General features: G+C 43.3%; 1 protein-coding gene across 1 annotated transcript in view; it reads right to left on the bottom strand.

Annotated features, from left to right (window-relative positions):
- Positions 1-12,205, bottom strand: part of pigk (phosphatidylinositol glycan anchor biosynthesis, class K) — a 33,124-nt gene that overhangs the window by 7,735 nt on the left and 13,184 nt on the right. Inside the window, exon 10 of the mRNA XM_061242834.1 lies at positions 3,148-3,223. Within this exon, the coding sequence (XP_061098818.1) occupies positions 3,148-3,223 (76 nt within the window). The remainder of the gene's footprint in view (positions 1-3,147; positions 3,224-12,205) is intronic.

Raw genomic sequence — 12,205 nt, 5'->3', positions numbered from 1 at the left:
GAGACTCGTCGACTTGGGACTTGACTTGGACTCATCCCCCAGAGACTTGAGACGTGACTCGGACTTGCATTTGATGTCACATGCCTTGACATCTAGTATGTACTGGTACTGTGAACATAGCACCCTAAAAAAGAAAATCTATTCTGTGACCTAGGCCAGAAAGTTGTGGTTTTTAGTGGTTATGATTTTGTTCCCTAGTTGAGCTCAATTTCCAAAAAAGCTTTTCTGAGCATCGAAAGTTCCTGTGGGGTTAAATGACTTTTGAGTTAATTCTACAGATGGGCAGTGAACGCGAAAGATCTGGTCTCGTAATCCTGAAGTTCTAGTACAGATGGCACACAGGCAAAGATTTAATTCTGTCCCAACAGAGATTTTGGGAAGTGGAGCGTCACAGCTTTCTAACCTCAGGACTCGGGAGAAAAACGCATTTAACACGATTGAGAGAAAGTGGTTCATCACAATTGAATCCTGCCATTTTTTTTTTTCTAGCACTGTGCCTTCTACTTAGGCCATTGTGGTCCCAAACCTCTAGCATTGTAGGAAAAATCTACGGACCGTATCACTAAATTACTCTCGGCATGTAGTGTACGGTAGAGAAAAGTACATTTCTAGGACTCAGTTTTCTCTCCAGGAAGCAGCAGGGATACTGTAGCCCTCCGTCCTTAAACAGATGCGAGCAACATTTCCGTATGATTTGTGAAGTGGAAAAAGGTATCTCTTTAAAAACACACACATGAAAGTTGAGCCTGACCTACAGAAGTTTTTTACGATTTTGCATGTGGGAGGCACTCATGTTATATAAACCCACACAGGCCTTTCATCCCAGTTCTCACAGGTAGGGCTCTGTGCTGCTCAAACTGCCCTTCAGCTTGGGTAGGATCCATGCGCAAAGACAAATCTCAGAGCCTGTTACGCTCCATGCCCACAGGACCAATCACGCACATCTTTGGAGACAGGACCAACCTACCAGGCTAAGCTTTGGAGAGAGGAGCAACCTATCAGACTCAGCTTTGGAGAGAGGAGCAACCTATCAGGCTCAGCTTTGGAGACATGACCGACCTATCAGGCTCAGGATTGGAGACAGGACCAACCTACCAGGCTCAGGATTGGAGACAGGACCAACCTTATCAGGCAACTTTTCAGCAGCCAAAATACAGCCCGTCGGTGGAACATTTAACAGCTTTATGTTGCAGCTCCTTAAAGTCCCAGTGAAATGGAACATAAAGCAGCACCAGCTCGTATATGATGGATATGTGAGTGAAACCAATCTTGTGGGGCGAGTTTTGAAGGGCGGGGAGTCTGACGTCAAATGGGGAAGGGGAAGAATGTGAATTGCTGCATGAAAGGGCAACGGAAGGGAACGGAAAACTGGCATCAACATTACACGCCCCCCCAGTACTTGATGATGTAAAATAGTTTTCCAGGAAGTGGAATAGGTGGAAAATAAAAAGCTTAAGTGTGAAAATACAAAAGTTTATGGAACGTATACTTAAAAACGTGTTTGTATGATTATGAGGAATTGACTAAATTGAGGAAAAAGTTCATTCTGATTTCAGCTCGTCTTTAAGAGTCAGAGTGTCTGATGAGTTCAGTGATGGAGCCTGTTTGTTAACAGATAAGAGACGGTTGCAATTAAGAAGGAAAAAAAGTGTTAGGTGTTCAGGACAAACTCCTGAAGATTATCGCACTCAAATAATTCTTGGGTTTTAATTGCATCTATCCCAGCTCCGATATGGCCAGAGGCTAGTCTGCTTAGGTCAAAGTAATTCAGAACAGAGTAAATCTTCAGTCAGTAAATCTGTCAGTTTCACCCGCTGCAGCTCAAGCTAATGAATCTGTTTGCTCTCATAAAATATTCTCTCAGGCTCTGATCGAGCCAAGTGGCAGCACAGGAAAAGGATAAAGCCAAAGGTATGTTGGGTAACGGAGGCGTAGAATTTTGATGAGGCACAAATTGTCTCAGGATGTGGGACACGGCTTATGTCCTGGAAGGCCCCAGGGTGGCAGAGGCTGTGTACTGGTGCCCGTTCCCCTCCATTACATTAGCATACAGCGCACCAGGGAGAGGGAGCTGCACTCCCAAACACATCTGTATGGAGGCCTCTCTTCCACACACTTTCTCACTCAGGAAAATGTGACCGTTTGTCCTGAATTGCTTCCTTGTTGTCCGCATTGCAGTACAAATGCATGCTGCATACATGTTTTGAAATATAAGAATTAAATTAAAAAGAGTAAAGAATAAAAAAATAAATTTCCTGGAAACTTCTCGTTCAGTTTCTGAATTTGACAATAGCTGTATTTGAAACCCTATACTAGCATACTGCGCGTACAAAATTTCAGGCTGATTGTCATTGAAATGTAGTATGAGTAGAATGTTAAGTATGCGGTTTTGAACGCAGCCAATGTTATTTTTTTTGCCCCATGAAACAGAGCAAAAACATGCATTGCATTCTGGGAAAATGAGGCAGCGGGGAAAAGGAAGTAAAAATATCCACTACCCATTCTGTGTAAAATATAAGGAACATTTATTTTTCTCTATGCATGTAAAAGGGCCAGTGTGCCCAGGAAAACCGTTTTGCTCAAACCATTTGCTATACAGAAGGCAACAGTAGTTTTAATTGAATCTCTGTCTCTTTAAAGAAACATTGCTCTCGTCAGTAACATGATGTGAATGATGTAATGCACACTGTACGACCCTTTACGGTGCTTCGTGACCTCACGTAATGCATCACACGTTTTTTGGGTCACGTACAGATTGCAGAAATATGGACAAAACATACGACGGCGATGTTGACCTTGAACGTGAAGATCTCTCTCTTTGCAGACGCAAAAACATCAAGAAACATGACACATAAACCTCTAGCTCTTTGCACTGGACTCCCACGGCGGTGCGTACGAACGGCAGACATTGACACTGCCGACGCTGATGTTTGACGAACCCAAACTATTCAATTACCCGGAAGTCACGACCCATTAACTCGATCGGGCGCGATCGACTTAACTGAGCGTTACGATTCACAGTCGCGAGAAAGCAAACTGAGCTCCTCGCCGCGGAATATTCCACAGGAAACGTAGCGCGTCAATGTAAACAATACACGAGAGCTCGTGAATAAAACGGGCGGACACGCGAGTGAAGCGGCAACTCACCTGATGAATAATTTGGGCGACAGGCAGTTGGTCCACGTAAGACTGGGCTTCAGTCGCTCGCCCTCCCATCGCAGACCTGAAAAAACACACAAACACAAGCCCCGGCGTGATCCATCACGCTCAGAGATGGCAGACCCAGACGGAGAGTCCGGTGATGGGCTCGGTAAAAGGCCCAGGACTCAGAGGAAGCAGATTTATGGGCAGCGCGCTTGGAAGACAATGGTGCGGGAAGCTCGCAGGGGAGCGGCGCATTAGGCCTGCTTCTATTAGCCCAGCCAGCGTCACAGTCGAGCAGGGCCCTGGGAGACGCAGAACAGCCCTGTCCTCTCATCCACCTCTTCTGCTGTGTCTGTGTGTGTGTGTGTGTGTGTGTGTGTGTGAGAGAGGAGAGTGTGGGTGTGTGCGTGTGCGCATATGCATGTGTGCACATTTGTGTTTGTGTGGGTGCATGCATATGTGCTTGTGTGCATATATATGCATGTTTGTGTGTGTGTGTGTGTGTGTGTGTGTATGTGTGAGCGCCTATGCATGTCTATGCACGTGTGTGCGTGCATAAATGTGTGTAAGTGTGTGCGTGCCCGCAGGTAAGTGTGTGCATATGCATGTGTGCACGCATGAGCGTGTGTGCATGTGTGAGTGTGTGTGTGTGTGCGCGTGTGCCTATGCATGTCTACATGTTTGTGTGTGTGCATGAATGTGTGCGTATGCGTGTGTGGGTGTGCGCGCGTGTGTATGTGTATGTGTGCGTGTATGTGTGCGTGTATGTGAATGTGTGCGTGTATGTGAATGTGTTTGAGCCAGCAAACCAGCTCAACCCTTTCTCCCAAACCCAGCCAGTGGAAAAACAAGCAGTGGCTCCCCATCTGGCCTGGCCCCGCCCGTCCCCAAACATCCACCCCAGACTGGCCCCTGTTTACTGAATTACAGCGCACCCTCTTTCCCAATGAGCTCTGCAGATAATCTCTCCCGGCTGGGGCCTGCTAAATCGCAAGGTGTAGACAGAGTGGAATTTGCACCGTCCCAACTTCATACTCCAGCAGTTTCTTAAATTAAAATCGTGGCTCAGGCACTGCGTGGGGAAAATAAAAAAAGGTAGGACTTTCGGTGTTCTACAATGAGCAGAAAGCAACAGTTGCTGTTGTTGTTGTTGTATGTTGCAGCCTCCCAGGGTACGCTACGCTAACCTTGTGCTGCACTACACCCCCTGTCTCCCAGCTTCCATTTTTTCCTAGTCTTTGAATCCTCACAACGTCAATAAAGTTTTTTTGTTTCTTTTTACATTTTTCCACTTGCGTAGTCCTCGCTCCAATGACTCGCAGGGAACAAAGCAGTCTGCAGCAAGCCACAAAGGTATTGCTCCCAGAATACAAGAAACCATATCGCATTTGGGCTGATATACAGGTGACCTCTGAATAGCAAAGCCCTCCAAATAAATCACTCGGAGCAAAATGGATATTCCGGCTCTGACTAACTCATCCTTGTCTGGCTAAAATGTTGCAAGCAAACTGCTTTGGGAGTTGTGTCATGGTGAGAACTTCTGCTTCCCAAAAGACAGAGAAACTCCCCCCATTTCGTAGTCGATGTGGGTAGACTGTTTAGATCACGGGAGTGCAGCCATCCGCATCCGCCAACTGTTACTTAAAATTCTATAAATCCAGTGGTGCCATTGCCGCACCAATTTAATTTAATGTATCCACGACGATTTTAACATTACGAATATTGGGCCTGCACCTCCTCGAGTTTGAATCGTTGCAGCAGCTTGTCAAGCCATCCGAGTTTGTCCTCTTTCCAATTAGCAGGAAGCTGCTGCGGGGGGATCTCCACAAAATGAAAACCAAAAAAAAAAAAAAAAAACCGCACCTGTGCCAGCTTCTCAGCTCCGGCTTCCCATTACAGACGGAGACGATTTAAAAATTCTGCCCCTTTCCTACAAACCACTGAGGGAGACGCTTTCACACCTGAGCTAGCTCATTATTCCGGATACCGCTGCTAGACCCGAACAGTCTGCGTCAGCTGACTAGTTTCGTACACCAAACTTTTTTAAGGAGTTTAAAACAGGTGGCAGAGCGTCTGGATATAATGCTGTAAATTACAGAAGGCCATGTCTCTGCCTTTCTGAAAATCATTGACAACGATTTAACCATTCAAGGTGTAAGACAAGAAATGCAAATACGCAATGAGAATGTCCTTAACTGGGCATTCTAATGGTGATGTAACCATCATTACTGACGTGCACTCAGGACAGCGAGTATTCGTGGTGAACTACCTTTGCAGCAAACAGTTAACGTTACAGTTGAACTATTTTAAATGAACATTCCATTTAGTTCGCCACCAACGCCCTTTTAATACAAATGGTCGCGATTTAGGTCTAACAGTGCCAGCTAGCTGATTTGTAGCTTATCTGGGATTTACTTTTAATGGTAAGAACAAATATGAAATTGATTAAAGTGTATTATAACAGCCAAATGATTGTCAGCTTTTGCTCTCTGCGTTTTCCAGCCATTTTTGTTCGCTGCCCACTACCCTTTTCAAATTGTTATCTAACGTTGGTGGCGAACAACACGGCGAATGTGTTGAAAAACGATAGCTAAGGTTAGCCAGCTTGAACACACTGGAGCTAACTGAAAATAATGGAATTCTAGCACCAACTTTTTAAATGGATTACTTTAGTAAATTACTCTTCTGTCATATCCTCCCTCCCGCACAGCATGTACCCATAACCATAGTCCACTAGTTTAACTTTTGCCAAGGTTTCTACATGTCACCTTGCTGTGGGATGAAATCTAATATGATAAAATCTCACAGAGCACTGCCATCAACCACTTAAAGGGCCCCTTGTATTCACTTTTCTTGCCCAACTGCTAGGAGCCATTTAGATCTGAAAAGCACTGCAAAAGCCCCACTTTGCTCCAGGCTTCAGGCTTTTCTAGGACATTTCAATGACTTTTTTGGATCTATGATGCAGCAAGGGAACAAGGCTGACTTGCTGTTAATGTCTACATTGATACAATTAATGGACAAAGGAGATGCTTGATATTCACCACCCATCTCCTTCCACACACCAGCAGTTCAAACGCATTGCTTCTGATATCACTCAAGGTGACTTCACCGTTGGCAAAATATGATTACACTTCCCAATGCACTGTATATCCACATCATATTCCATATAAAACATAGTTTTATATGGAATATGACCACACAAGGACCATGTGGCAATGCCTTTGTGAGGAGCACTATATTAAATGAAATCCCAACTTGTTTCTTCCGGGGGACTGTTGCCAGGGGAGACCTCAACAATGCAATGAAGCAGACACTAAAATACAGAAGCAAATAAATAAATAAAACTACTGAACATGACAGACATTTCCTGATTGTGCAGGTAAAAAAAAAAAAAAAAGAAAAAAAAAGAAGAGAACTTTCTTAATGCCATTCTTCTGTGAGGCCTCATGAATAAAAAGTCATTTTTAGGAAAAGATTTCCCCTTGTCTGCAGGAGATGTTTCTGCCAACAGGTTGCTCTTGCATTTCAGACATAACAGGAAGCAAATCCATGGTCAGCTTACTCTCGGGCTTTTGGGGCAGACACTTTCCTTAACCAGTCGAAGAGGACTGTCACTCTCACCGCCATGCACTGTACCAAAGTTCCACCTGCATGCACTGTGCTTTTCTGACCTGGACAAAGCCTCTGCATCTTCACGTCGGACTGGACTGGTCGAAATTGGGACACATAATGGTCCATTTAGATGAGGGTTGTGTTAAGTGTGTGAACAACACTTCACGTTTGGGCACACTATGCAGAAAGAGCTGGATATGGCACACTGAAGTGAATGGAAAAATCTGTAAGTGCTACACTATGACAAAGGAAATCTTGTATACACCATTGAATACTGTGCAAGCACAGCTTTTCTTGGCATGCTTCCAAAACACATCTACTGTAGGCACTGGTGCCTAACTTTAAATGAAAATGGGGCGGCAAAATCCAAATTCAGACAGAGGGTTGGGGGAGAGCATCCTGGTTTTGATACCTGGGAGGTAGCCAATAGGCTACCAGTCAACAGCACAAAGCTACATAAATTTAAGTGTTCGCCAGAAGTGTGTCTAACATCCAGGCCTCAACTTGGCCGAGAGCTTATCGACGTGCCGCTTAAATTAAAGTCGAATTTGTTTAATCAAACAGAGTTTCACAGTTCAGCTCTTTACGGCTGCTTGTACAAATTAAATGACAAACATACACAGGCTAATATGAGGCAAACTCCTCCTCAAAACGCAAAGGTGGATAAAGAAGAGAGGCAAGTTCCCTCCTTGATATTAACACATCCATTTGAACCGTTACAGATGGCGGGTTTCTCCCCTTCTCAGAGTCGCTCTGTAAGCACAAACGGTCCTTTCTCTTTCAACGCACAGTGCCAGGCGCTGCCATGCAGAAAGTCTGTGCTGGAGCACTGAACAATGCAATAAGTGCTGAGCTCAGACCCAGCCCAAAGAGGAGAGCCAAGGCCACCACCTTAAAAACATCAAACCGCAAGTCAGCAGGTTTGAGTCCTGCAACGTACTAGCAGGCTTTACATTTTTGGGGAAAAAAACATGATATTCAAGTAAGTCTATGATTAATGTCATGTACGGGGTGGAACACCAAAATGTGCCTTTACTTATGATGCTTCATGGCTCTACATGCTGCAGCTGATAAACAGGACTTCTTTCCTAATGTGACACTGGGGGCGACATTGGCTCAGGAGGCAAGAGCAGTCTTGCAAGTCTGAGAGTTGCCGGTTCGATTCCAACCTGGGTGTGTGCAAGTGTCCCTGAGCAAGACACCTAACCCCCAAATGCTCCTGATGAGCTGGTTGGTGCCTTGCATGGCAGTCAATCGCCGTTGGTGTGTGAGTGTGTGTATGAATGGGTGAAACATCAATTGTACAGCGTTTTGGATAAAGGCGCTATACAAATGCCAGCCATTTACCATTTAATGCCACCATTTTACACCTCATTGTGTTTTGTTTTAGTACATCCATGTGATGTATGCATACCAGCGCGGCCTATAGAAACCTGCCACGCTTCCCAATGTTGTCTAGAAGCCCAAGGGACATCTAGCCATTTTACACAGAGCGATAAATCAAATAAATGTATTTATAAAACACATTTTAAAACAGCCAGAAGCAGACCAAAGTGCTGTACAAAAGAAAAAGTAAAATAAAAAATATATTAGAATAATCTTGTCAACAAACTTCAATTTCCAAGTCCGACTACCATAATTACTTGTACTTCAATTCTCTACTTCCGACAGGAAGAAACAGTGGATCTACACTGGATATGGAACAAAGGCTGTTCTGCTGTAGATGCCTTCAGCCATGCTGATGATCAATAAGACTGGCCTTCTGCGTGGGCTTCACAGCGTCTGCACAGGATGCTGAATCAGCCCGTCTCCAGATCCACGGCTTTTAACAAACTGCTGAGACCCAAACATCAAAGGGAGGCGGGACCATTTGAAGGGGGGAAAAACATCAATTTGCTCCATTTTACGTTAAAGTGCATGTGACAGTGCAGCTCTGCCATTCTCCCCAGCTACAAATCACTCAAAGCTTTGAAGAAAAGCACAATAACGTAACTCAAATGGCCATGAAATACGAGCAAAGATGTATTGTCAATTATTAATCAAAGACAACTGCCGTTAAAAGATTTATATGGTCTTTACCCACAAACGGATGCGAGAATGACGCAGAATGACTGCAATGGCAAAATAAGTACCACAGGGCAATATATTTCCTTACAAGCAATATGTAGTTAAAATTATGTATGATGCAGATAAAACTGAAAAATGTAAGATTTATCTTTGTAAGGATTTTCAAAGAAGATTCTGCATCATATCCAGTTTCAATACTTTTCAAAAACTTCATTTCATGAAAAATCTCTCTTTCAGAGTGCCATTACTGTGGTCATGGACAGTGATCCCACCTATGGGAGACCATAGCATAAATTTAAACTCATCTCACCCTCGAAAGGAAGATAAAAAGGAGAGAGCTCTATCATTTCTAGACTTCAAAAAACCCTCCACGCAGAACTTGAAACTAGAGCGTCAGCAGGTTCCTCGACATAGCAGAACACTGACGTCCCTGGCTGCATGTTTAATATCATAATGATACTCTACGCACAAATTAAAAACACAAATGTTTTCAAAGGGTGTAAAACAAACCCTTAGCCGCCCCTTTCTGGGCAGGCAAACGGTTTCCTCTGTAACTCCATAGCCTCCCCTCTCCCCATTTAGACATTTAGAATGTGTTTGAATTATTCAGTTTCTAAGTCAGTACAATGGGGGGTGGGGGGGGGGGGGGGCGGCGTAAGAATGAGAGCATCTTGTTCATTAACAATCGTGCCCTGCGGACAGAGCTGTTCAATGCAACCAAAATCTAATTTGAGATGCTAATTAGTTGTAACCCTTCTCTGATTACCTGATTAGTACAATACATTATTTTCTCAGCAAACACCCCTATCCGGGCCCACTTGCATCGCCCTCCTCGTGTGTGTGTGTGTGTGTGTGTTTGCTCATAGGCAGCCAGCGGATTTCTACCGGAGCAATTTAGGTTTAGTGTCACGCTCAGGACTACCATAAACCTGGGGCCCCTTGGCTGGTGCACACTGCTCCGAGCTGCTGTTAAATAATCCACAAACATGGCGCACAGCCAGGGTAGGGTAGGGTAGGGTAGGGGACAAATCCACACTAGCAGGAAAACGCCCCTTTATGGGAGCGGAGACGGTTTGCGAAGAGTCCCTCATGAATGTCATTTGGGTTCTTTCTTTTTTTCTTGTATTGATTTAGCTTTTCGTGAGCCCAATTTGAATGTTAAGTGTGTTTTCTCGTAATAAAAGTATTTCTTAAATATGAAATGAATATCCGTAGAAGAGTGTGTTAAGTTTGGATTACACAAAACCGAAGCAGCGATTCTGCGTCACGAGTAAAAGTGAAGTTAGCAAGCCGCTGCAATCGCAAACAGATTAATGTCGCTTCTTATTTTCATGACCTTCGCATTCACTATGAATAAGTAGAGCCTTGAAAACGGGTTTACCCTTGGTGCAAGTCTCCGAGGACGGATTCTCAACATCTCTTTGGGTTTCATTTATCTTTTTGTAAGCATTTCAGAAGATAGCATTATGGAAAAAAGAAACCATAAAAATACATAATTCCACTCACACTGAATAAGACTATAACATACAATGAAAACCCTGGTCACCCTGGAGAGAGAGCGAGAGCAAGAAAAACTTAGCGTACTCAGGACTGCAAAATTAATACAAGACACACTACTGCCATCTGGTGGTGAACCGTGCAGCTCGTTGGCGGATTATGCAGTGCCATCCAGCTCTCCCAAACAATATAAGCAGTCACGTGATCCATTTAAGATGTATTTTAATCATCATTCAAAACCACTGATTCAAAACAAAGTAAATCAGCGCTTTGAAAAGGGTCAATGAGAGCTACAGTCAAACTGAAAAATGGTGATTGAAACTTTGTACTAAAAATAGCAATAAATCTAATTAAGCAACTCTGCTGATTAACATTTTCAACTGACATGAACAAATGTGGCATTAAACTAAGTGCTAAGAGAATGCAAGAATATAGCATCGAGATCTAGGTTCGTATGGAATATGCATTTTATTTTTCCACACTATTGACCACACACTGACATCATGCCTCATGCCATTTATTTTGAAATCAGTGAATTTTTTGTGGCACAAATGAAAAAAGAGCCATTTGAAATGGTGAGTGCACAGTCCTGTTAATGCGTTAAAGAACTAAACTAGGAATACTTTAGTAACTAAACCACATGAAGCCTAAAACAGTGTGTCTAAACATTATGACTAAAGCTTCAGCAATTTTGTTGTGAATCTAAAAATGAAGTTTAAAATAGTACTGGCTGGCTGAGGTCAGCTCTCTGCACGTGTTGCCATAGGGAACCTCGTGAATATACTCCAATCCATCCACTTTACTAGTCTCAACAAATTTGGTCAGGGTAAGGTTTAGGTTTAAGGCCACTTAAGACTGTATTGGCTGGGGCAGTCTGGAAGCCAGAGATAAGTTGTGCCAAAAGTTATCCCAAAGACAAGCCAAGTGCACCTCCAAAGACATGCCTCAACTGCAGAGAGGATATTCCTAATACAGTGGAGTGCGGAGGATTAAATGATAATCTCGATAAGACGACAGCACACAGCACGACATCATCACAGCCAGAAAGGCGGGGGAGACCTGTCACTTTATAATCCTGTTTATAATCAAAAGTGAGCCAAACGCTGTATCGTGTGAAGGAATACAAATACTGCATACAGCGAGTAGACAATTAGCCGTTTTCATGACACAATGGATTTATTTAGCATATGGACTGTTGCAGTAGCAACTAGTATTTAGTAGTACCAATAACTAAAATGCATACTTGGGGCATTTACTAATGTGATTGTCTTTATTCATATATACAGTGAGCTCCATAAGTCTCCACACGTTCAGATTAATTATCAAACCATTCACGGCACTGGTCCTCATGTTGACAAATTCCAATAACTGTATACAAAGGAGACTAGATACTGAAATCTCTTATACCTGCACTAAGGAAGTGATTGAACACACCTAATTAAACCTAAAACCTGTGAAGCCACTTGTCCCAAATATTATGGTGCCCTGAAATGGGAGGACTATGTGTAAAAAGCGTGAACCACAAGCGGATTGATTGAATACAATCCTAAAACAGTACTGAGCCAAATTCAGAAATAATGTCTTTGTCCCAAGACCTATATAGCTCACTGTACATATGGAATTAAAAAAAACAATAGTGGATTCCACGATTATACCTTTTAGTCATTACTTGTAGCAATCAGTACTTACTAACTAGTAATGACTACTACAATAATCCATATGCAAAAAAGTACATTCTTTCATGAAAATGGCTCATTTAAAGTGCTGAATGCAAGGTCAGTGGGTTTAGAGTCAAATCCAGGAGGACACCTTCAGGTTCAGCTCAATGAACCCATCTATCATCAAGACTAAGCAAACACATTTCTCAAACACCCCCACTGAT

This window comes from Conger conger, chromosome 5 (genome assembly GCF_963514075.1).
Source record: "Conger conger chromosome 5, fConCon1.1, whole genome shotgun sequence".
In the NCBI taxonomy this organism is placed as follows: domain Eukaryota; kingdom Metazoa; phylum Chordata; class Actinopteri; order Anguilliformes; family Congridae; genus Conger; species Conger conger.
Note: the sequence above shows the minus strand (reverse complement) of the source record. Positions and strands in the feature narration are given on the sequence as shown.